Here is a 25,762-nt window from a genome sequence, read left to right as displayed (position 1 = left end):
ATCCTGGCACTGGGCATAGAGATGTGTGAAGGAAATATGGCCGCCCTTGGAGGACCGGAGTGATGTCACTTCTGGTTCCGGCCAGTTTTTATTTCTTTATTTTTTTAAAGCACTAGAGCATTTTTTTTTTTTTTTTTTGATCCAGTGCTTTACATTGCAGAGGAGAGATGTGGGGTCTTATTGACCCCATATCTCTCCATAAAGAGGACCTGTCAATAATTATTTTTATCACAAGGGATGCATACATTTCTTGTGATAAGAATAAAAGTGATTACATTTTTTTAAAGGAACAGTGCAAAAAAACCCAAAACATTAAGTAATTTTTTTTTTAAAGTTTAAAGTGCCCCCGCCCACCGTGCTCACACGTAGTGGTGAATGCATATATAGGTCATGCCCACATATGTAAATGGTGTTCAAACCACACATGTGAGGTATCGCCACGAACGTCGGAGCATGAGCAATAATTCTCATGCTAGGCCTCCTCTGTAATTTTACACTGCTAACCTGTAGAAATTTTTAAAGCATCACCCAGAGATTTTTAAGTACTGCAGTTTCACGCCATTCCACAAGCGTGCACAATTTTAAAGCCTGACATGATGGGTATCTATTTACTCGCCATAACATCCTCTTTCATATTTTACAAACAAATTGGGGAATATATTGTTTTTTTTTAATCAAGGTGTTTTTTTTTTTTCAATAAATATATATTCATTTTTAAAAACTGCACATTTCAGTTTTCGGCCAAGTGCATTTTGAATTTTTGGTTTCGGCTCCAGAATTTTCATTTCGGTGCAGCACTAGCAGAGACGTCAGTTTTTCTGCATGCATTCTGCAAGGGCACAACAAAATCAATTGTTCTCTATGAGCCCTGTTCACACCGCATTGCTAGTATCACATGCAGATTTGTTCTGCGCAGTAATCTGAAACATGTATAAAACTCATTGAACCGCACATGAGAACTGAAGTAAACTGATGTCTCTGCAAGTGAAACCTGCATGTCAGTTTCCATCAGTTTTTCTGCATGTATGGTGTCAATGAGCCCTTAATATTTTACGTAGCTACACCTTCGAAAGGGGCCAGCCTCAAGTGATCTATCAGGACCTAATTTTCTGACTAAAGTTCCATTTTAGGGATAAACAAGAAATGTTTTGGGTTATATGGTCTTGTAAAAATTATTTTTAAAGTAAACACACTTTTTTGTAATGTGTTAGTTTAAAAATACTGTTCATGTAGATATAAAAGTCAACATTTTATTCTGTAATTTATCGTGTTCAAAATGACACCAAAATTATGATTTTGGTACAAGGCATGCAACGTTATGTACAAACAAAGTGTTTTTGACAATCTTGCACTTCTTTAAATGTGAAATTAAAAAAAAAAATATATATATATATATATTGTTGGAGTGGGGAGGGAGGCAGCAGCACTGGACACGCCACACACAGTCCTGTGCATAAGGGTCCATATGCACACTGGCTTAAGAAAACCTCATTGGAAGAAAAAGCAAGCGCTTATTTTGAGCGTTTAGCATTTCATTTCTGCAAGAAAACTGCTCCCAAAAACATAAAACCAGGTCTTTTTTTTTTGCCTCTAAACACTAAGCTTAACTGCTTCAATACCGGACACTTTCACCCCCTTCCTGCCCAGTGAATTTTCAACTTTCAATGCTGTTGCATGAACATAAAAAAAAAAAAATCTGCCTTCCTTCCCCCGAGGGCCGCCACCCTCCACCAGCCCTCCCACCTGCAACCCCCCCACCCACACAACACGGAAACAGCTTATCACATAGCAAAGGGCTTCTTATGATTGGCTCTTTACCCTGATCTCCTAAGGAAACAGCAGCCACAGAGAGGAGGACGTCCATGGAACTAGACAATCACGCTGTAGCCGTCTTCTGACCATAGCGCATTATTGAAGTAGTTAAAATAGGTCTCTAAACAACCTAATGTGCATGGACACATAGGATAACATTAGTTGACTGTACAGGGAAACAGCTAAACTCCTCTAGAAGCAGTGTTGTTTTAGCCAGTGTGCATTGACCCTAACAATTTTTGGACATGTGTAGCACATCCAGTGAATTAATCAATCAGTATTTTATATATAACATTCCAGCCCATCCATATTGTCAGCGGTCAGGACCAATCAGAAAAGCATGCACATACTGGCATATTGTAAGGTTTGTATTTGATTTAAGATAGTAAAGAAACATCCAAGTCAACGTGTCTTTATATGTAAGGCAGGCCATACATTATACAATTTTCTGTACACGTTCCTTTAGATTTACCTTCAACTATGTAGTGTAAGGGCCTGCTTAACTGGATACCATTGAAAGTGTTGTTTAGGGCCGACTTCATATTATATAGTTTTAGGTAAATCTAAAAAGGAAAATTGTAAGTAAAAAAAAACAACAAACCAAAAAATATTGTATAATGTATGGGCAGCCTAATGCAGGCCATAGACGGGGAGAAAACCGGCTGAAAATTCGTCCAAAAAAAAAAAAAACGGCCGATTTTTGGATTGTTAGTGGCTGAATTGGTCGGCCGGTTTTCTTGATTTTGACACATTTTTTTAATCGTTCATGTTGGGGAAAAAATGGCCGATTTTGGCCAGCGGCCAATTTTCACGGCAATGATGGGCAAATCGGATGATCTTTTTCCCGATTAAAAAAATGTGCATGAGCCGTGACCAAAGAAAAAGAACATCTGTATCTATTTGTATCCATACAAATAGATACAATGTTTGCAACCGCAATACTTAGAAATGTCAAATCTATTAGCGGTGTCCCTACAGAGAGCTCCGCTATGATATTTGACATTTAAAAGTGTAACAGTTGCAACATTGTATCTATTTGTATCTGAATAGAAACATCTGTATCTGAAATGGATACAAATAGATACAATGTTGCAACTTTTTCTTATTATTATTCATATTCTATTTCTTCTTCTTTTAAATGTCAAATATAGCGGAGCTCTCTGCAGGGACACCGCTATTATATTAATTGCCGGCCGTAGACGGGACGAAAAAGTTTTTTTTACCAAATGGTGGTAACGTCGGCTGATTGATCTAAAAAAAAACGGCCGGTTTTCTCCCCGTCTATGGCCTGCTTAACTGAGCAAAAGTGGAATTTATCTCAGGCAAACTGAGGACGGACATGTGACATGACAATGTGTACTACAGCTGCACTCTACTGATGTCTGAAACCTGAACACATACTAACAATTCTACCAAGAAAACAATTCAGGAGCTACACATACCATCCTCCGAAAATGTGAACTGCAGCACTGTAGGGACCAGGAAAGAGAGGGTACTCTTGGAATGGTTGATCTTTCTGCATCGTGGACTAAACCACCCAGCTTCAGCCTAGTGAAAGAAAAAAAAAAAAAAAAAAAAAAAAGAATTCCCGGATTTTTTTTTTCTTTTATTTAAGAGCAATGTTGCAGTTAATGAATCAATATTTCTTACACAAAAATCAGTATACAAAATATTTTCTGTGCCATGTTTGAGCTGTCGTAGTTCTCTTTTTTATAGGATGAAATGACAGTATATCCTTTCTCCAGAGTACGCTTCAATGCTGGGATGTGCTCCAGCATCAAAAAAATGGATGAGGCAAATCTTATGCGTTTGCATGTCTGCCCACTATTGAGCACAGATGCAGCTGCAGTGGAGGTTCAGTAGTGACAAGATGAATGCCAGAAAACACTTCGGCTTGTCATGAACTGAATTTTCAACCAGTTCCTTATGACCAACTTGACATTTGGCAAGCGAACCTGCTGGAAAATGTTACCAGATACAGTCACTGTTCTGGTATGCCAGCAGCTGTCAGTACAATATCCCAGCAGGGTACTCCTCCATCCACAGGCTGAATGAAGAAATCTACAGGGCATGGTCTCTGCTTTGGGCTCTGTGTAGTTGTGAAGAGATAATGCCTACTATTAACCACCTGGCAAGGTATACATTCACCTATCTGCACTTCCTCAGCTCTTCCAAAGTTTCATGCCATGGAAGGCCAGGAGTTAGCAATAAGTTGAAGGGTTTATAGCCAAAACCATATCTTAGGGGCGCGCTTTGCTATACACTGTAATAATATCCACATTGCACTATAGTCCACACCGTAGAGTGCAATTTACAGACCATTTACAATTTGAAGGCCTATGGGATACCATGGAGTTCCAACTTCTTAAAGGAGATATAGGGTAAAGCTCCTAAAGCTGCTGTAAGTTGATGTCACTCAGTGGGTCCATACTCTGAAAAGATCCTGACTATTAAAGCGTTACTAAACCTACAACAGTAAACTCAGTCTGTATATGCAGTAAAGCATGCTTGTTACACTCACTGTGGAACATAAAGTGTTAATCTTCGGCATTGTGTAAAAAAATAGGTTTGATCCTGTCTTCTCTGACCCTCCCCTTCTTCTACTGACCCCAATCCATCTGCTGGGGACAGTGGATTGTGTGCAGAGCATTGGAGGCTACACAGTCTTTTTCTGGGAGAGTGCATTTGATCAGCACAGGGCTAATCAGCAATGCCCAGACAGAGGGTCAGAGGTTATGCAGCCTCATAGGACAGTCAGAGGAGAATAAAAACTCCCCCTACAAGCTTTAACCAGTGCTATGCTGGACACTGATAGAAGTCACAAGACTGTTATATACTGTTGACGAGAAAAGGTTGCATTTCTGTGTACTGTGGGGGACCAGATAAAGTAAATGCAGGGTCCTTGGTTCAGTAACAATTCAATGTTGGGATGCACCCAGATGCTTGGACCAGCAGCTCACTCAGCATCTCAGCAAGCTAGCAGTTCCTGCCCTCACCAAAACTTGGCACTTCATGGAGTACTGGAGGGGAAGAGCAGAGAGCTGGTGACTTACAGTCACCAGCTCACTGAAGACCAACAACTGAGCGTCCAGTGTGTTTGATAACTCGGTTCTCAAGCGGAGGGGGACAGATGCAGCATCAGACTAATACTGCATCTATCTAGGTGAGTATGATTTTTTTCTTTTAATTCTGAACATCTCTTAAAAAGTAGAACTATAGGCAAAACTTTTTTTTTTTTTCTGGATAGAGCAAGGTAGGGTTATAACACCTTTATAACAGATTTATTTTTCGCCATCAGTGTTCCATAGCAGAGATTTCCCTTCACTTCCTGTCCCATAGCCAAACAGGAAGTGAGAGGAAACCCCTGCAATTTAGGGAAATTCCTTGAGGACCTGCCTAGATCACCAGAACTAGTGTACCAATTGGAAGATTTCCCCTCTCTTACTTTTCTGGGAACAACCCAAATATTGAGATTTTCTTTTACTTTCAATAATGGTAAACAAGACAAATAGAGAAGGTGAATCTCCCTAATGAGGACACAGACAGCAATAAAAACTGGCAAGCGTTCTTATCTCCCTTCACTCTATCAAAAAAAAAGAAAAGAAAACGTTTTTCCTTTAGTTATATAGAGAATTCAGTGACAGGAGAAGTAGGTCACATGACCAGGCTGTCCTCTTGCATTTATATTTACCATATTTTTCGCTCCATAAGACGTACTCCCCCCCCCAAAAAAGGGTGGAAAATGTCAGCGCTTCTTATGGAGTGGCCGGTCTGGTATTTCCACCGCCGCCACCGTGTCAGAATATCGGGCCGGCCGCTCGTCTCTTCTCTGCAGCAGGACCTTACCTGTTCCTCAGTCCAGCGCTGTACAGTCTTCCCGCGCCGGCATCTTTAGTGTGGGCACCCGGCTGTCACAGCGCTGCGCTTTGTGAATGGTCCGGCGTCTTCTGGGACACATGACAGGTTCCAAAACACGCCGGGCAATTCACAAAGTGCAGAGCTTCTCGCGCATGCATAGTGGGCACCCGGCTGTCACAGCCGGGTGCCCACACTAAAGGGAGGACAACTCTGCGAAAGTGGGAGTGGGTACGTGTCAAATTCAGGTACCCGCTCCCCCTCCCTCCCCAAAGGTCCGCAGTCTCTTGGTCATCCCCTGTACTGTGTCTGCAGTCCATTGGTTCAGAATATTTTTTTTCTTGTTTTTCTCCTCTAAAACCTAGGCGCGTCTTATGGACAGGTGCATCTTATGGAGCGAAAAATACAGTATTTCTTTTTAAAACCCCATTCATTTAAAATAGCACTCTGCTGGCTTAGAAGTTCAGAAGCTAAGGGAGCACTAAGTACATTTGCAAAGCACATTAATCTGCATTTCTCATTGCTGTCTGTGCCATTTCTGGGGAGATTTTCCCTCATTTTGTTTCAGAAAATCAACTGATGAAATTTCCTAAAAATGATCATATTCCCCTGTACTCCTATTCTAGTAACAAATGTAAAAAAATTTCCTTCATTTTCGATCTCAGGGATAGTAGTCAAGATAACAGACAATGAAAGTTGAACTCACAGGGTCAAAACACAACAATAAAATCTGGTGACAACAGTCAACATTTTACAGCGGTCATTTATATAGTGGTAATAAACTTCCAATGGGACACCTGTATTGGTGACAACTAATAGCATTGACAACCTTCACCCCCTATTTTTTTATATAGAAATCCTTATCTTTTCGGTTAAAGTCTACACAATACATTTAATCAATTAAGAACTACCTGAACCCACTGTTGATTTTGCAGCCCTTTAAAATAACCTCCCTGTAACGAATATACAGCTATTAATTTGCATTCATACATACCTGATAAGCCACCTCATACAAGCAGCCATCCTTTCCAGAAAGGAAAATGCGTCCATTGTTGGTAGATGTTATGGACAGTAAGTAGGTGTTGTCTGTTGGGATGGAGTACAGGGGATCTGGCAGGAGCTGCATTCCTACAGACATGCTGTCATTCAGGCTTCCTGTGATCAGACAAAAACAGGTACTATTCAAAATAGAAAGCAACTGTGATACAACGAAGAAACATTTACAGTGTAGTAAAATAATCCACTTATGGCTATGGATAGATATGCATACTGTATTATAAAATGACAAATCTATAACAGACTATCCTGTTTCAGATAAATATCCTGCTCAGTTAACATTACTGTGCGCATGGGTCATATGTTACACCCATACAACTGGTTCCATAAGGCTGGCCATACATTATACAATTTTCTTGAGAATTTTGCTTTAGATTTACCAAAAACCATATAATATGAGGTCAAACCTAAGCAACCCTTACAACTGAATAAAATTAGGCAGGCCCTTGCACTACATAGTTGAAGGTATTGGAAATTGGGCAGAAAATTGTATAGTGTATGGCTAGCCTAAGTAAACGTGATTTAAGCTACGTCTGAAAACAACAGACGTTTGAGCAAACTATGTTTCTATTCTCATAAATAAAAATGAAAGAGAAATGTTTCAATGAATAAAATATATATATATATATATATATATATATATATATATATATATATATATATATATATATATATATAAAATTATAAATAATATATTTAACAAAAATTTTATATATTATTTATACAATAATACATATAAATAATAAAAGACCTTACCTGCTTGCAAACTGGCAAAACTCAAACCCAAGATAACGATGTCAACAGGTGTGGCAACAACCAGCAGATACCGAATGTGAGGCTGGAAAATACCTGATGATAAAAACAAGAAATCCAGCAATCAGGAGTTAAGGATCAGCACAGTGTATTGAGGAGAGCAGTCTGTAAGTAACACTTACCATCTTTAGGTCTCACAAGGCCCACAGACAGGATAGTTTCACTGAGTCCATCAAAATAAGCCACATCCCCGCTAAGGAATAGAAAAATGTTACAATATTAGGAAAACCAGAGCTACTGTAGCGTTACACAGTGAGTCTAGAAAAGAATCACCTCCCTTTAAAATAATAACATTTGTTGCTTTGGAGCCTGAAATGAAGACACAGTTTTTTTCTTTTATCCAGCTGTATTTACTCAGTGCAACTTATAACATAAAAGTGAAAGATATAACACCAACTTGTAAGCAAAAAAAATTTAAAAATCAAAAACCGAATCACTGAGTGGGAAAAATGATTACCCCTTCCTAAAAATTACTCAAACAGGTGTAGCTAATCACCTTCTCAATGGCCCACAAAGCCATTTGACTTTCAACTCTGATCAGCTGTGGTCATTTTGATTAGCTCAGCATGACAAGAGCTTTCCTGGAGCATTTTAGTCCCTAGTAGAGCAACTGAAGCAAACAATCAACTATGGGTGGAAAGACACTGTCAAAAGATCTCCGAGATAAAAGTTGTGGACAGGCACAAGTCAGGCGATGGATACAAAAAATGTCAAAAGGCTTCATCAATGATTAGAAACACACTGAAGTCTATTATTAAAAAGTGGAAGCTATTTAGTTAAACACATACCCTCCTTGGATCAGGTTTCTCCAAAATGGATGAATGAGCCAGGAGGAACCTGGTCAGAGGCGACAAGGAGCCCTACAGCAACTTTGAAGCAGTTGAAGGAATTTATGACAGAGTGGTCATTGTGTGAATGCGACAATATCACAAATTCTCCACAAATGTGCTTGTATGGGAGGGTTACAAGAAAAATGTCACTCCTCAAGAAAGGCCACATGCAGTCACAACTGAGCTTTGACTAACTGCACCTTAAAGATTCTGAAGCCACATGGAAAAAAGGTGTTCTGATCAGAGGAGACTAAAATTTAATTCTTTGGCATCAACATTAAACAATATATCTGGCAGAAATCCAATCCAGCTCACCATCCAAATAACACCATTCCTACAGTAAAGCATGGAAGTGATAATATCCTGGTATGGGAGGTTTCTCTGCAGCAGGGACTGGAGCACTTGTCAGGATAGAAGGGAAAATGGATGGGGCAAAATACAATCACATTCTTGAAGAAAATCTGCTGTCCTCTGCCAGAAAGTTGTCAATGGGAAGAGGTTTACCTTCCAACATGACCATGACCCAAACTACACAGCAAAAATGACCACACAGTGGTTGAAAGAGAAAAAGGCGAATTCCCTTGTCATTCGCAACGTCACTAAAGTAAGCAAAGAGGCAGGCGGGGTTACTAAGAAATGTCACTGGGTGACCCCGCCCCTGTGTTTACTTTAGCAGCAGGGTGAATGACAGCTCCTTCTCTGAGCTAAGAAAACAAAAAAAGCCGACAATTGCATTTAAAAACTGGCAATGACATTTAGCGGCGGCAAGTGAAGGAGCCTATCTGTACACACTACTCTCTCACTATATACATGGCTTACCTCCTCTCCTACCTTTATCCGCTACGCACCCCCCCCCCCCCCCCATCTGCAGTACACAGTCCCCTCTGTTTCCTCTTGTACCAAAAATTGTATTGTAACTGTAATGTCTACCTTCATTTTGTAAAGTGCTGAGCAAACTGTTGGCGCCATATAAATCCTGTATAATAATAATAAAATTACAGTCTGTCCTTATTGGAGCCGGGTCTCTCATTATCAGCTCATTTTTTCCTATCGGCAAAATGCAGATGGAGCTATTTTTGGCTGCTGAAAATTCGGTGGATCCCTACTTAGCACTGGATAGACTGCAATATAGATCATTTGTCACATAAAACAGCTCTCAAATATGTATTTCAGTTGTACATTTAGAGGTTTGCCTGGAGTCCAGGTTTTTATATAAAATATGCATATTTTAAACCAATTTTACACCAGGGGTTTATTAACATTAAGAAAAAAAAAATCAATACCCATCCTCGTAATTCCACATGAAGATATCGCTGTCGATGGTCAGCCAAGCTCTGCTGATTTCTGGAAACACTCCCATCATACAGTTACATTGCATGTCTTAATTAATAATGTAAGGAAGAGTTTTATGCCACCACCAGTTCTCCATCAAGATGCATGGAATATGCTGGCAGAAGGTACAGCAGGACAAACAAGGTGACTCTCCCCAGAGGGGACACAGTTGAAATTAAAACTCAACAGGCATTTGAGCAACTTTCCCCACTCTATGAAAAACTAAAACAACAAGTTTTGACTTCAGATACACTTTAATATAACTTGCTAACTGTCAGCACCACCCAGCTTTTAGGAGTCGACTTTTGTTGAAAGAGCCATACAGAAAATGTTTAGCTAAACACCTACAAACACCTACTGCATCCAACTAGATGTCAGCAACATTCGGGTATTCTGACAGCTATGGGTGCCACCAGTCAGAATATAATAGCTAGCACTGCAGATTTGTCCATCCACACTGTTGAGGGTGGATGGGGGAATCAAGTAATTTCTCTCATTCAATTTGTGGGGTTTAACGACAGAAATCCAAACATGTTTGGCCAGCTTAAAGCGGAATTAAAACACACAAAAAAAATTAACATACTGCAGTTTACCAATTCCTAGATGTGATGGCTGCATTAGTTTTCTTTTCCTTTATTTCACCTGGTGATCCAGCCAGTAGCAGACTTCCAGTCTTATGCCCCGTACACACTAGAAGAAAATCGTACGAAAATGTTCGTACGAGGACCAATCGTCCGATAATCGGATCATTAGTACACAGCTTTTGAGAGCCGATCACAACAATTCGTACAGCAATATCCGAAGGGACAAGTGCAAACATTTTTCTCGTACGATACAAGATCGTACGATTTTCATTTAATCAGTACAGTAGTCGTCTGAAAGTACAATACAAATACAACGCAACACATGACATCACTTTTGAAATTCTTTTCTTTCATAGGAGAATTTTCGTATCTTTAGTAACCTTTTAACTTTCAATGTGAGACTAGCAGGAGAAAAAAAAACGGCCGATCGTTCGTCCGATATTCTCATCATGTGTACAGGGCATAAGTGTGTCTGCATTCTGGATGATGTAGTATAGCAGAGACCTCTGGACAGCAGCATTGTCAGTCTGGGGAGAGGATAGAGTTAGACCAGCAGATTGACTTTGTTCATGCGGATGAACACAGGATATACCCATGTAAGGGCTGTGTTTACCCAGCTGGGGATGAACAGGAGTTCCGTGCATCCCTGTGCAGGCAGTCCCCTTCATGTCAATATGGATGCAGTCACTGCATGGACACAGCCGCTGCTCCCAGACATCTGTGCGGGTGCAGGGCCCCAAACGCCGACAGTATGCATTCATGGCTGTGCGAGTAAACATGGCTCTGGCACAAGCATGCACTGTAGTATACCAGTGGGAAACAGACCTAATATGGACTAACAAACTGAAGCTGAACTCCAGCTAACACTTTATAAGCTTTTATAGCAACAATTTTTTATCTTTTTTGGGATAAAGGTTTTATATACATGAAAGCGGACCTCCTGTCAGTGGTAAATGGTTTGTCCCATCCCTGTAAATGCTACTTTGTCTAGACAGCTTGGTGATAATAAAAGGAAAGAAAAAAAACAAAAAACAAAACAAAACAAAACAAAAAAAAAAAAAAAAAAACTTTAAAAAGAAGCCTCTTGAAGCCACCACATCTAAAAGTTGGCAAGCTGCAATTTAACCACTTACCTACTGGGCACTTTTACCCCCTTCCTGCCCTGGCCAATTTTCAGAGCTGTCGCACTTTGAATGACAGTTGTGTGGTCATGCAACACTGTACCCATATGACATTTGTATCATTTTTTTTTCACACAAATAAGAGTTTTCTTTTGGTGGTATTTAATTGGCACCGGGATTTTTATTTTTTTGTACTATATATAAAAAGAAAAAAAACATTTTGAAAAAAAAAATTTTTCCTTTTTATTATAAAATTTTGCAAACAGGTAATTTTTCTCCTTCACTGATGTGCGTTGATGAGGCTGCACTGATAGGCACCGATAATCAGGGCACCAAATCAGTGCCCTGATTATCAGTGCAGATCCGATCTGTGACATTTGCCCGTTATCAGCAGTACTTTCCTCACGCTATGACAGCGTGAGGAAAGTGCTGCCGATAACCGGCAACTGTATTTGCTTTGTGATCAACTGTGTCATTGGACACAGCTGATCACAAGGTAAAATGCTGCTGTGATTGGCCTTTTCCTAGTCATGTGATCAGCTGTGTCCATACGACACAGCGATCACTAACAGTGCCGGTGCGTGTTCTTGAAGGACGTCATAGGACCACCCTCCCAGCACTGGACACCGAGCTGTAGCCATCTTTCGGCTATAGTGTGGTTGTAAAGAGGTTAATACATTTTTGTTTTTGGGTTTAATACGGTTTCAAGAATTATTTCTTCACAGCCAACAATCACACTCAAGCTTTCAGAGCAAGTCTGATGCCGATTGGTGGCTGAGAGAAGAAGCAACTCCAGTTCTTATTACAAACAAAAACATTGATACATAAGGCCTTCAGTTCCCTCAATACAGGCATCAGATCCTTTGTGTGACAAACTTGGGAAAAAACAAAAATAAACAAAAACGACTTTCAGGATACGTCCAAACTGTTCAACCAGCTCGGGGGGGAGGGGCACTCGACGAATTGCGCTGAGCTCAGGGAGGTTGGGGATGGTTAGCAGGCCAGGTCCCTGCAGAGGATAATCCATTTCAGAGATGCCTGACACTGTTGAACAATCTGCAAAGATGAAAATTCAGAGTCACAATTATGCTGAATGTCTATATTAATAAATATGTCTTAAAGCTGTAGCTTTATGCCAATAGTACCCACAGCGTGCAGGAGGGAAAATTCAGATTTACTTATAGTACTTAGCAACCCCCCCCCCCCCCTTGGGTCTGGTATGGACGTTAAGGGGAACCCCACACCAAAATCAAGAAAAAAATAACTTGGCGTGCCCCCGCACCAAATCCTTATCAGAATCTGAAAGCCAGCACTGGCTGTGAACCACCCCCCCTTTTTCTTCAGGGCTGCAGCTGGTATTTATCGTGATTGATGTTGGATCTTCTTCGGGTGACTTTAGAATAAGGAACGTGTCAAAAAACAGATGTGTTTTTACGCACTTTTAATACTTTTTTGGTGAATAGGGGTACCCCTTATTTATTCACCACATGGGGGGAGACCTGCCCAAGGGTTGTGGGGAAGAGGCCCTTGTTCCCACCAAAATAGGGACAAGGCGCTTTGGCAGGGGGGGGGAATCCCCCCCTGTCCTAAAACCCCTCCCCCCCATGTTGAGAGCATGTGGACTGGTATAGTTAAGGAGAAAGGGGGGTGCTCGCTTGTGTCCACGCCCCCGCCCCCACTTTCCTGACCTGCCAGGCTGCATGCTCAGATAAGGGTCTGGAATGGATTTTTCTTATTTTTTGCCAGCGATCCTCTTGTTTACATAGTGCTGTCAGCGGGGAACCTGCTGCAGTAGATTAGCCATGGTTGCTAGTGATGCAGCGGCTGACCACTCCTTAGCAACCATCTCAGTTACTGGTTGTTATGGACGCTGGCGGCTGCTGGCTCCTTAAAGCGGAGCTCCACCCAAAGGGGGAAGTTCCGCGTTAAGGACTGCTCCCCCGTTCCCCATTAAGGATTGGCACCTTTGGGGAGCGGGTACCTGAATTTGACAGGTACCCGCTCCCACTTCTGGTTCGATCGCCTAGGCGATCGAAAACGGAAGTTGTCCTCCCTTCCTGTAGTCTTTTGGGACACGTGACAGGTCCCAGAAGACTACAGGACCATTCATAGAGCGCAGCGCCATTTGCGCATGCGCAGTGGGCACCCGGCTGTGAAGCCGCAAGCTGTCACAGCTGGGTGCCCACACTGAAGATGCCGGCCTCCAGGAAGGCCAGTGAAACGGGTTACAGGGGACACACCGCAGCACCAAGAGGCAGGTAAGTGACTGTTTTTTAAAAGTCAGCAGCTACAGTTTTTGTTCTGCTGACTTTTATTTGACAGGATGATTGGAACTCCACTTTAAAAGGCTGATAAAATCATACACAGTCCCTGCATACCTGGACCACTACCCTGCCCCTCCCTACTGCCCATGTACCTCCTCCCATCACTTTACCCCATCTCCTGTCACCTACCTGACCCCTCCCCTCTCTACTGCCCTGTCACCTTGCCCCTCCCCCTGTCATTCCGGCCCTGTCACTCTTCCTGTCCCCCTCGTTCCCTCTTACTGTGGACGGGCACGTTGAGCAGATCGGACAGGTCGGGGTAGGCTCTGTCCTCCTGTAACAGGCGATCTATGATCCTCCCGGCTCCCTCCAGGGTCTCCTGCATGGCGGCGGCCGGGGCGCCGGGGGCTCCGCTGGGCATCGTGTTGGGGCCGAGGAGCTGGACGGTCTCTAATGATTTCAAAACAGCACGCGACCCGCGCAAAGCATACACAAGTGAAAGCGCTGCGCCCTCTGATGACTTCACTCTACAGTGCCCGGCATGAGGCAAAGGGCGGGCAAACGTCCACCTATCGTAACAAAGATTCCCTACTGTCGTGTCCAATGATGTTGGATACCAAGAGGTTGAAATCAGCCATATTGGTTGAGGGCAAAATATTTACACCTCCTTAAAGTAGAATGTATCCAGCGGCGTATGTGATCGTGTTACTGTGACCAGCTCGGGATCAGCTGGAAGGACGCAACACGTTGGTTTACATGATAATTCAAAGGGCGTGAATGAGATTTCCAGGCTATGGATGGGGATTGTCCCTGGTCGGTATCCGTACTTGAAGCAGGACGTGAGTAAAAGGGGGCGGGGAGTGGACAGTGTTGGATGCTGGAGTGTGGATCTGCTGTACAGCAACAGGTATGGAGTGTTTGTCCTAGGAATGACAGGGTCTAGCATGGGGGGTATCACCTGTCACCAGGACAGCCAATCAGATGGCACCAGCTGGCACTCTGCACATCCTCTGTCACCTCCTGAGCTTCTCTGATTTCTGGCTGGAACCCCTGAGATAAGAAGGAGTGGATACTGGGAATGGGGCGATCGCTGCTGGACGTCGGGGGAACGGGGCGACCGCTGCTGGACGTCGGGGGAACGGGGCGACCGCTGCTGGACGTCGGGGGAACGGGGCGACCGCTGCTGGACGTCGGGGGAACGGGGCGAACGCTGCTGCACGTCGGGGGAACGGGGCGAACGCTGCTGCACGTCGGGGGAACGGGGCGACCGCTGCTGCACGTCGGGGGAACGGGGCGAACGCTGCTGCACGTCGGGGGAACGGGGCGACCGCTGCTGGACGTCGGGGGAACGGGGCGACCGCTGCTGGACGTCGGGGGAACGGGGCGACCGCTGCTGGACGTCGGGGGAACGGGGCGACCGCTGCTGGACGTCGGGGGAACGGGGCGACCGCTGCTGGACGTCGGGGGAACGGGGCGACCGCTGCTGGACGTCGGGGGAACGGGGCGACCGCTGCTGGACGTCGGGGGAACGGGGCGACCGCTGCTGGACGTCGGGGGAACGGGGCGATCGCTGCTGGACGTCCCGGGAACGGGGAAAAAAAGAGAAAATCAGCACAGTAGACATAACATACTAGTAGGATGTGTCCCTTGTGCTTATTCCTCTACTTGTAGGCCGTGTTCACACCATACGTGTAGAAAAACTGATGGAAAATGCCACGCAGATCACACTTGCAGAGACGTCCGCTTACATATGTGCTTCAATACATTTATACATGTTGCAGATTCCTGCACACAAAAAAAGTATCTGCACATGGTGTGGTAGTGTGAACAGAGCACACAGAAAACAAGTGATTCTAAAGGCTTATTTTTATTTTCATTTTTTTTCTTTTTTAAAATAACATGTTATACTTACCTGCTGTGTGCAGTGGTTTTGCACAGAAGAGTCCGGATCCTCTTCTCGGGTCCCCCACCAGCGATCCTGGCCCCTCCCTCCTGTCGGGTGCCCCCACAGCAAGCAGCTTGTGGTGTGCTTACAGTTGAAAGCACTAACACAGCACACAGTTAACCCTTTGATCACCCCACATGTTAACCCCTTCCTGCCCAGTGTCATTAGTATAGTGTCAGTTCTTTTTATTAGCACTGATCACTGTATTGGTGTCACTGGGGATGTCAGTGACACCAGGTCTGTTCCCCCCCAGTGTCAGAATGCCCGCAGCAGTCCCGCTGTCCCACTATAAGTCGCTGATCACCGCTATTATTAGTAAAAGAAAAAAATTAAAAATTCCAGTATATATACCGCCATTTGTAAATGCTATAACTTTCACCTAAACCAATTAATTTACAGGTATTTTTTTTTTAAGCAAAGACATGTAGCAGAATACATTTTGGCCTAAATTTATGATGAAATTTATTTTTATACTGGACATGTTTGATAGCAAAAAGTCAAAAATATTGTTCTTTATTCAAAATTGTCGGTCCTTCTTCTTATTTTTTAGTTTTTTTTATATCGCAAAAATTTAAAAACTGCACAAGTGATCAAATGCCACCGAAAGAAAGCTCTGTTTGTGGGAAAAAAAGGACATAAATTTCATTTGGGTGCAGCATTGCATGACTGCGCAATTGTCAGTTAAAGTAACACAGCACCGTAAATCAAAAAATGGCCTGGTCAGGAAGGGGGGTAAATCCTCGGGAGGGCAAGTGGTTAAACTCTGTATACACATGTATTCAATTTTGTATTCTTTGTACCCTGCAGCCAACACCCTTGGCATTATGTTGACTTGTATTCCTGCCTATAGTCTGCCTTGTATTCCTGCCTATAGTCTGCCTATGTACTGCTTTACGTACTCCCTTTGTTACCTTAAAACTACTATTGTAATATTGATGTGATGCCTACGTAAGCATGTGCATAAAATGCCTTATTGCACCAAGTAAAGGCAGAACCGTTGTTTGGGAAGATGCTGAGTATATCTTTGTGTCTGTTCCCTACTGTAGGCACCCTCCTCCAGCAATGACAGTTCTCTGCTCCCTGGATCTCAGCCCTCTACTGCCAGCTTGTCCTTTGCTTCTGCCATGTTTTGCATCTCTTCACATTTGGGGAACATTGATAATGCAATGCCTGTAGACCCGTGTCAAAGTGATACCGTCTTGGCACCCGGCTCCGTTCTCTGTGCTGGACTGTACATTGAATTACACATGAGCTGCAGGCAATGTTTAGAACAAAACACTTGTTAGATAGGAGGGGAAAATGTTTTTGCAAAGAGCCACATGCAGTCTCTTGTGCCAAGAAGCTGTACCTCCTAGTAAATGTTTTCTTTGGGTTGGGATCACACATCTGTGGTGCAGTAATGCGAGTGCCTTACTGCAGGGTGGATTTGATTTAAATCACTAGTCAGTAAGGCTTGATTTAAATCCTAGTTTTCTACATAGACTAATTCTTGCTGGTATAACTTTAATATGCAAGTAGATGAAGATTTTTAGAATAACAACTTTTCATATTAGTTTTTTTTATCCCCAGTTTAATATATTTGGACAACTTTTCTGTTGTACTTAGGAAGGAGAAAAATAATCATTACCTTAATAATAACAATTTAAATAGATTTATTCAACTGAAACAATAACATTCCAGCATATGTGATTTGCTTAAACATCCATGTTTGTTAACTAATTTGGCTAAACAAAATATATATATTTTAAGAAACTTAGACTGTCAGCCCCTTCCTCCTCACACTTAGTTTCACTTTCTTCTTGTGCAGATCTATTCCACTCCAAACAATCAGAAAAATATTGTTTCTATTCTATTCAATGAACTTCTTGAAACTTAGCAGTGAAGGGGTTGATTCTGTATTCATAGGTTTGTAGAAGTTAGGATGAAGGTCTTTTTCATAACTCTGTTCATGTTCTAACATTTTTGCTGTGAAGAAGAGGCATGTGATCTCCGCTGAGTCAAATTCAGTTTTGAGAACTGCAAAAGTAAACCAACATCTGTGATAATATCTTGTAGGCAGAGAAACTGCCCAATAATCCTACAAAAACCTCTGGAAGAGCATGACATTGTGAATGGATTCATGGAATTTATTTACCAAAAAAATTAAACATATACAGCCTTATTCTACATAATTAAAAAACTAATCTTTATTTCATGATGGAATAACCTTTGGATGGTAATATATTTTCCTCAAAAAGCATTTTATTTAAAAAAAATCCGATTTTAAATAAAAATAAATCCAATGTAAATAAAAAAATCCGATTTTTTTTTCTTTTTTTTTAAATCATTGATTTTTATCCACCCTGCCTTACTGTCAGGTGGCCTATTCATTCAATTGGGCTGCAGTATGCATCAACAAAGGTGCATGCTAGCCCAAACATCTTCAGGATCTTCAGCATACAGGTTCCACTTTTAAGCGGAGCTCCACCCAAAAGGGGGAAGTTCCGCTTTACTGATTGGTCCCCCACTCCCCATTAAGGATTGGCACCTTTGTGGGGGGAGTGGGTACCCGAAATTGACAGGTACGTGCTCCCACTTCCTCTGCGATCGCCTAGGCCAGGGGTAGGCAACCTGAGAGCCACAGGACTACAAGTTCCATCATGCCTCTGCAAGTCATAGCTGTAACTGTCAGTTTTGTAATCTTTGCAATGCCTCATGGGAAATGTAGTTCCACAACAGCTAGAGAGCCGCAAATTGCCTACCCCTGGCCTAGGCGATCGGAAGCGGAAGTTGTCCTCTTACCCTCCCTCCCCGTAGTCTTGTGGGACACATGACAGGTCCAAGAAGACTACAGGACCATTCAAGAAACTCAGTGGGCACCCGGCTGTGAAGCCGCAAGCTCTCAAACATGGGTGCCCACACTGAAAATGCCGGCCTCCTGGAATACAGGACAGCCGGTGAAATGGGCTGCGGCGGGGGCAACGCGGGATCGAGGGTCAGGTAAGTGGTTGGTTTTTTTAAAAGTCAGCAGCTACAGTTTTTGTAGCTGCTGACTTTTATTTTTTTTACAGAGTGAGTGGAACTCTGCTTTAAGACCCCAGTCATACTGGGTGCGACTTGGCATGCGATTTGCATGCCATACCACTTGCAAATCACGTACCAAGTCACACCCAATTGTCCGCAATTACAGCAGTCATAAATCGTATGACTACACTGGGTTGCACAATTTCAAAGTTGGGATCTGTGTGACCGGGGTGTAAAATGGTTCTGCAGGCTGAAGGTTTTTTTGCTACCGTCATGCATTCTGTGCATGAAGGTAACCATTTGCCACTGTAGTTTTACTGCTACAGCGCGGTCTGACTGCAGAATCGGGTAAATATACGTGATTGTTTATTTGTTTATTTCTGGGTAGGGGACAGGCATCTACCCACCCGGCTGCGCTCTCTCTGGCTTCCTTAGATGACAATTCGCATGTCTTGGCCTATGATTCATGGCCAGGACCCACTGATCATCGGAGTGGAAGACAGGAGAGATATTTATGTTGGTAAACAAAACCGATCTTTCTACTCACAGTGGGAATATGGCGGTTTTTGTCTTCCTGCAAAGCAGGGAATAAAAAAAAGTCACATCCTGTAGTAAAAACAGCACATAGTATAATAACACTTGTTACTGCCCCAGATGTTAACTCCTTTTTACCCAGTGTCGTTAATGCAGTGACAGTGCATATTATTAGCACTGATTTACTGTATAAGTGTCACTGGTGATGTCAGTTTTAGTTAGCCAGTGCCCACAAAGTGTCAGTTAATGTCACATTGCCTGCTGTATTATCCAGTCCTGCTATAAGTTACTGATCGCTGACTTTACTAGTATAAAAAAAAAAAAAATTCAGAATATATACTGTCATTTTTATAACGTTCATGCAAAACAATTAATACACATTTTTTCTCTCCTTTTTTTTTTTTTTTTGATACCAAAGTCATGCAGTTTCATTTATAATGTTAAAAAATAAAAACCCAGTGATAATCAAAAACCCCCCAAAGGCAAGCTCTATTTGTGTGAAAAAAAGTCATATAAATGTTATTTGTATACAGGTTTTCATGGCCACACAATTGTCGTGCAGTGTTGTATTGCAAAAAATGGCCTGGTCATAAAGGGGGTAAAATCTTCTGGAGGGCAAGCAGTAAAAAACCACCTGTGTGCAGTTGGCCCCCGCTGCTGTCAATTACAGTTAGTAAGGAGGGGGTGGCAGGGCTGAGCCACACTCTGGGTGTCTTGTGGATTTCTACGGGAGCACTGGGCAGGTGGGAGGAGCCAGGAACACCGGTGGTGGACCCAAGAAGAGAAGGATCAGGGCTTCTCTGTGCAAAACCACGACACAGAGCAGGTAAGTATGACAGTATTGTTATTAAAAATAATTGCCTTTACAAGCAGTTTAAATGACTGCGTTCCTAAATTCTATCTGCTGGAATTTCAGCCGTGGAGATCTATACTATGCAACCTTTAAAAGAAGCAACATGGAAGGATAAAATGTGTCATTTAGGTCAGTCTTTGCACATTACTAATTGTGTTTCTCTCTCTCTTTTCATCGTAGTTACCATAATGGACAACCCTGAAGACTGCAATGTTGCTGCCACAATGGGCTTCTCTGGGTTCGGTTAGTGGTGTAAATAGTTGTATTAACCACTTGTCCTGCAGAGGATTTACCCCCCTTCCTGACCAGGCCATTTGTTTGCGATACGGCGCTGCGTTACTTTAACTGACTATTGCACGGTCATTTTGCTGCATCCAAATTAAATTTATGTACTTTTTTTTCCCCACAAATGGAGCCTCTGCTTTTTTTAAAATTTTTTTATTTTTTGTGCTATAAGCAAAAAAAGGCCGACAATTTTGAACAAAAAAAAATATTTCTGACTTTTTGCTATAAACCTGTCCAGTAAAATAAAAAAAAAAAATCAAATTTCATCATAAATTTATGCCAAAATGTATTCCGCGACTTTGCTAAAAAAAAAATTCCAATACGTGTAAATTAATTGGTTTGCGTGAAAGTCATAGCGTCTACAAATGGCGGTATATATACTTTTTTTTTTTTTAAAACTAGTAATGGTGGCGATCAGCGACTTATAGCGTGACTCTGGCGGGTATTCTGACTGACTCGGTGTCACTGACATCCCAATGACACTAATACAGTGATCAGTGCTAATAAAAAGCACTGACACTGTACTAATGACACTGGGCAGGAAGGGGTTAACATCTGGGGTGATCAAAGGTTAACTGTGTGCTATGTGTGTTTTTACTGTGTAAGCATGCTGCTTTGTATTGCTCTGCTACGCTGAGCAATACAAAGCAGCATGTTGGAGCTGACGGGAGAGATCTGTATTGTTTACATACAGAAATCTCCCACATCAGTGTTCCTCGGCGATCGCTGGGTGCCGGTGGGGAATATTTGGCAGAGACACGGTGATCTACAGCTGTAGCCGCCCCCTACCTGGAAATACAAAATCATGTGTATATATACGTGATTTTGCACAGCCCTGCCGCCCTGTAACAGTAGTTCTGCTATAGGGCGCTTGGGAAGCAGTTAATATTTACACACTTCTCTACATCTGTGTGTGTTGCATTCATTATGCATGGTGTCTGTAAAGCCAAAGCTGTCTTTTTTGTGTTATAAAGTGGTGAGAGGATAGAACTGCCATTAGATTTTTATGGTTGCCTGTGTCCCTGCTAGGGAGAGTCATCCATTCTATTTGGAATGAAAGTGAGGGAAAAGACAACATATTGAGTTGTCACCAGAACAGCAAGTGAGGCGGAACCTTACAATGGGGACACTTGCTCCTGTGACAACTGTCTAAGAGGAATTTGCCTCACTTCATGTTGTGTATGTCTCTGTGGAGGGGTAGCATGGTCACCCTAGGACAAGAAGTGTGTTAGGTTCATCTCCCCTTCCCCTTATCTCCATATTAGGGGGGGAAGTTTTGTAATTCACAGATGGGACCTGGGACGGGCTGATAAGGCTGCTGGAGATAACACTGCAGAATGCACAGGACAGCACTGAATTACTGCTAGAATCAACTTTATGCAGTAAGTGGACTTTAGAGGTCCATGTCAAGTCCCTGGCTTCTTGTAGATTTTGTTAACTCCAACAGAAGTTCTCACTGGCCTATCTAAATGTGAGTTTTGGGTGTTTTTACGCATCTTTGCATGTTCCAGCTCAACTCGTTGCATTCTGCATAATTTAAAATATATTTTAAAAATAAGCAGGAAAAGTGTAAACCGCAAACTTTGTAGACCTGGCAATTCAAGTGCGTAGATCTTGCCAAATGAGATCCCATCAGCTTGCTCCCAGAAGCACCAGCCTGCCAGTGTCTACAAAAGGCAAGCTGCTGTTTGTATTTATTTACGGAATTGAAACGATAAGGCATAGGTTAGATTTAAAGCTGAAATTAAATCTTAAATTTTGCCTTTCTGGTTCCTATTTCTTCCCTCTTATAAACATGCTAATTAAAAATTTAAATAAATCCTTCCATTTCTATTACAACCCAGTGACCGAGTGGCCAGCAGGGTGCTGTGCACAGCTCCTGAAAACAGGCAGCTGTAGAAATACCCATAATGAATGCTAAGCATCCATATTTAATAGAAATGAAATCCAAAAAAATAAAGGGGCAAGTGAAGAACAGTAAACCTGGGAAGGAAAGAACTAGATGATGCTGGATGTCCTCCACCTAGAGAATGAGGCGTGCTGTATGAAACTTGCTGTGGCTTCTGATGTACACTGTGTAGAGTAAGCAATTTCAGTACAGGGGAGAATCCTGCACAACTGTGCAAGACTGAAGGTAAGGCTGGAGTTCAGCTTTAAGAACCAGCTATTCCATTCTCTAAGACAACAAGTCATTTTAATATCCACTTGCTGTCCTTTCACAGTAGATTTACTGTGATAGGGTGGCAACAGCAGGCTCAGTAACGCAAATGAACATTGCAATCCTGGGGAACTCTGGGGTTGGATACAATTTTGTCAGCAGGTCCGGACCAATGATTTATGGATAGGACCTGCTGATGGGCTGTGTTCAATCACAGCACAGAGACCTTTGTTTACAGACAACACAGTGCTTTGTACACAGGGCATGGATGTGGCTGTTTTTTTTTCCCTGCAAAGTAGTGAGAAACAACAGCCACATCTATTAGTAAAAGCAGCACATGTTACACACATTACACATTGTTAAGCACCCCTTTAACCCTTTGATTGCCCCTAGACGTTAACTCCTTCCGAACCAGTGTTGTTAGTACAGTAACAGTATTAGCATTGATCACTGTATTCGGGTCACTATTGATGTCATTTAGTCAGTGGGTGTACCTCCCAGCCAGCTTCAACTAGCCCGCCACACTATCGCAGTCCCACTATACAGTAAGTCTCTGATCGCCGCCATTACCAATATAGTGTCATAGCTGCATAAATTCCAGTGTTTAAATACCATCGTTTGTAGACGTTCTAATGTTCAAACAAACCAATTAATATACATTTATTGGAATTTTTTTTTACCAAAGACATGTAGCAGAATACATTTTGGCCTAAATTTATAAAGGAATTTGATAGTTTGACTTTTTTTTTTAATTGGATATGATTTATAACAGAAAGTAGAAAATATAGTTTATTTTTTTTAATTTATATGATACAAAGTGAAAAACCCAATGGTGATCAAATACCACCAAAAGAAAGCTATATTTGTGTGAATTACATTTAATTTGGGTACAGTGTTGCATGACTGCGCAATTGCCAGTTAAAGTAGTGTAGTGCTGAATAGCAAAAAAAATACCCCAGTCTTGAAGCAGGGAAAACCTTCCGGAGCTCAAGTGGGTATGTTGCTGTAATGCAATGCTGGACACAATAACTAAAGGCAAGTCATATACACACAATACACAGGCAGTCATACACACAGGTATGCTTAACCAGCATTTACACCATTAATTATTCTAAGCATGTGAAAGACCCACTACCGGATAAACACCTTCCCTGGCACACCATAGCATTCACTCTACACTTCAAGAAATAACAGAATCCTACTGCAATATTCTTGCACTGTTAAAACGTCCCTTTTTATTATCACACGACACACAGGAAGATATATCTTATAGTCATCACAATCTGCATAATAACACACACCAATAATAATGTGAGCATTACAGCATGAAATAGACACATCTATTGACCGCTTCACAGCATAAAATTAATAAATTACCAAAGCTATGGGAAGACAGGAAGGAACAGACCCCATCGGAACTATAATGCACAGGGGGTCACGCAGAAGCCTTAATGCGACCAGCTGATGAGCCCATATAGCCTTGGCAAGAGTTCCAGCGTCAGAGCATCCTCTTTCGCATAGGAAGGCTGCCCACCTTGACCACACTCAAGCTTCCTGTTTTAAGCCCTTTTTCTGGCAGCTTTCCCGAAGTGGGCTGGCGCCACAGCCCACTCTAGGAGGAGCAAGCAGAGAGGTTCCGTGAGGATAACAGAGTGACGCCCAGCGACTATACTGAACAAGCAATGTTATCTAAGAATACCACGCTTTTGCTTCAGATCAGCTTCTTATCTACCCTAAACTTAAAGATCTCCAACTTCTCAAACAAGTAGACATCTTTAAGTGCACAAACAAGTTTTTGCTTTATTGTAAAAATTCCCCAAGAAACAAAGGGTCCAAGGCCAACACATTTCATAGGCATTAAGTGATGTTCTTTAATTAAACAATGGCATTGCTAGGATAGGCGCTGGTGGTATGTTCTTTATCTATATATATCTATATAGCCATTTTCCGAGACTTTTGTTTTCTCCTCTTAGGAAAGAAAGCTCGGACGTTTGACTTGGAAGCCTTGTTTGAACAAACCCGTAGAACTGCTGTGGAGAGAAGCAGAAAAACATTTGGTGAGTTCTGGCTTGTCTCATGTATTTTCATTAGTGATAGGATCAATTTCTGTCTGTAGCCCAACCTGTCCTTGCTTATCTTTCCCTCTGGTAAGCCAAATAAAATGTACAAAACTTGGACAAATGTAAGTACTTCTTTGCATAGTGCTGACAGTCCCAAACACTCCACTCTTCGCCTCCCACCACCATTCCACTGATCGAATGATGCTGGCTCCAGGTGGTTCATGACCTGCTAATAGTTACAACACCAAAAACAAAAGCGCTTAACTTCTGTAAGTCCAAAATAAAGTTAATAATGTTATTCTGTACAGGGGTAATCCACCTGTCCTCTTATGTTTTTTTCACTCCATTAGGAACCCAGTCATAGATTGAGGATTGGTCCTTTTATCCTGCATTCCTCACTCAATGACTGATAATCTACTTCAGACTTTCAGAAGTTGAGTGGCTTCACTTTTGTTTTTGGTGTTGTATCTATGTTCCATGCCTGTGGGATCCCCATGGAAATCATTGTAATAGGCAATGCTACTACAGTGATCTTCACTATCTTCTGGTTACTGTGTCCCATGCTGCACTGTGAACACAGGAGGTCACTTGGGACCATTCAGGGAACAGTTTTGCATTTGTTCAATGAATGCAAAGTGTTCTCTAGATAATCAAGGTGGAGAGGTGGGTGTAGTGAGAACACTTTGGGGTTGATTTACTAAAGGCAAATAGTGGGGCTCCTCGATAACATTTTTTTTTTATTTTTTATTGGCGAGTACAAGTATGGATACGTGTGCTTAAGTAGTCGCTGATAACAATTACCAACACCTTTGTAGTGCGATAAACCCATACAAAATGGATGGGCTCAAATCGTACTGCAGAGAATCGCATGTGATTTGAACAGGAATGTGGTGCGATTCCTGTCTGAATCACATGTGGTTTCCCTGTGAGTGTGGTGCGATTTGAGCCATACAAAAAAAAAGGCGCAAATTGCACCTGCATTTGCAGGGAAACTGCATGTGACTCGGACAGGAAACACACTGCTACTTCAGCTGAAGCGGCACAATTTCAGTTCAAATCACATGTGATTCTTTGCATTCATTTTATATGGGCTCAAATCGCACCATAAAAGTATCAGAGCATTTGCACGAGTACTACTGCGAATGTTTTAGTATCTGCACCGATCCAGAAGCTAGTAGCACTCACTGTAGTTGTGGTTCCAGATTCCAGAGGGATTGCACAGGTATGGCACATACATATCAAAATCTTTTTTTTGAA

At 42.2% G+C, this 25,762-nt stretch overlaps 2 protein-coding genes across 3 annotated transcripts in view; one reads left to right on the top strand and one right to left on the bottom strand.

Moving 5' to 3' along the window:
- Positions 1-14,201, bottom strand: part of NUP155 (nucleoporin 155) — an 82,753-nt gene extending 68,552 nt beyond the window's left edge. The window contains exons 1-7 of the mRNA XM_089687832.1: positions 13,950-14,201; positions 12,322-12,459; positions 9,650-9,746; positions 7,659-7,729; positions 7,480-7,572; positions 6,662-6,822; positions 3,255-3,360 (exon numbers count right to left, since the gene is read on the bottom strand). Of these exons, the coding sequence (XP_089543958.1) occupies positions 3,255-3,360; positions 6,662-6,822; positions 7,480-7,572; positions 7,659-7,729; positions 9,650-9,746; positions 12,322-12,459; positions 13,950-14,088 (805 nt within the window). The 5' untranslated portion in view covers positions 14,089-14,201. The remainder of the gene's footprint in view (positions 1-3,254; positions 3,361-6,661; positions 6,823-7,479; positions 7,573-7,658; positions 7,730-9,649; positions 9,747-12,321; positions 12,460-13,949) is intronic.
- A 171-nt stretch (positions 14,202-14,372) lies between these two features.
- The window catches only part of WDR70 (WD repeat domain 70), a 411,295-nt gene continuing 399,905 nt past the window's right edge, over positions 14,373-25,762 (top strand). Inside the window, exons 1-3 of one of the 2 annotated variants that reach the window (XM_089687833.1) lie at positions 14,373-14,506; positions 20,183-20,245; positions 24,419-24,502. In XM_089687833.1, coding sequence (XP_089543959.1) covers positions 14,461-14,506; positions 20,183-20,245; positions 24,419-24,502 — 193 coding nt within the window. In that variant the 5' untranslated portion in view covers positions 14,373-14,460. Of the gene's footprint in view, positions 14,575-20,182; positions 20,246-24,418; positions 24,503-25,762 lie in introns of both variants that reach the window. The other variant, XM_089687834.1, reaches the window with a different exon arrangement.

The sequence above is a fragment of the Staurois parvus genome, unplaced genomic scaffold (genome assembly GCF_062004578.1).
Source record: "Staurois parvus isolate SC_StPar_1 unplaced genomic scaffold, SC_StPar_1.0 ptg000438l, whole genome shotgun sequence".
In the NCBI taxonomy this organism is placed as follows: Eukaryota; Metazoa; Chordata; class Amphibia; order Anura; family Ranidae; genus Staurois; species Staurois parvus.
The sequence above is the reverse complement of the archived record's forward strand: the minus strand, read 5'-3'. Positions and strand labels throughout refer to the sequence as shown.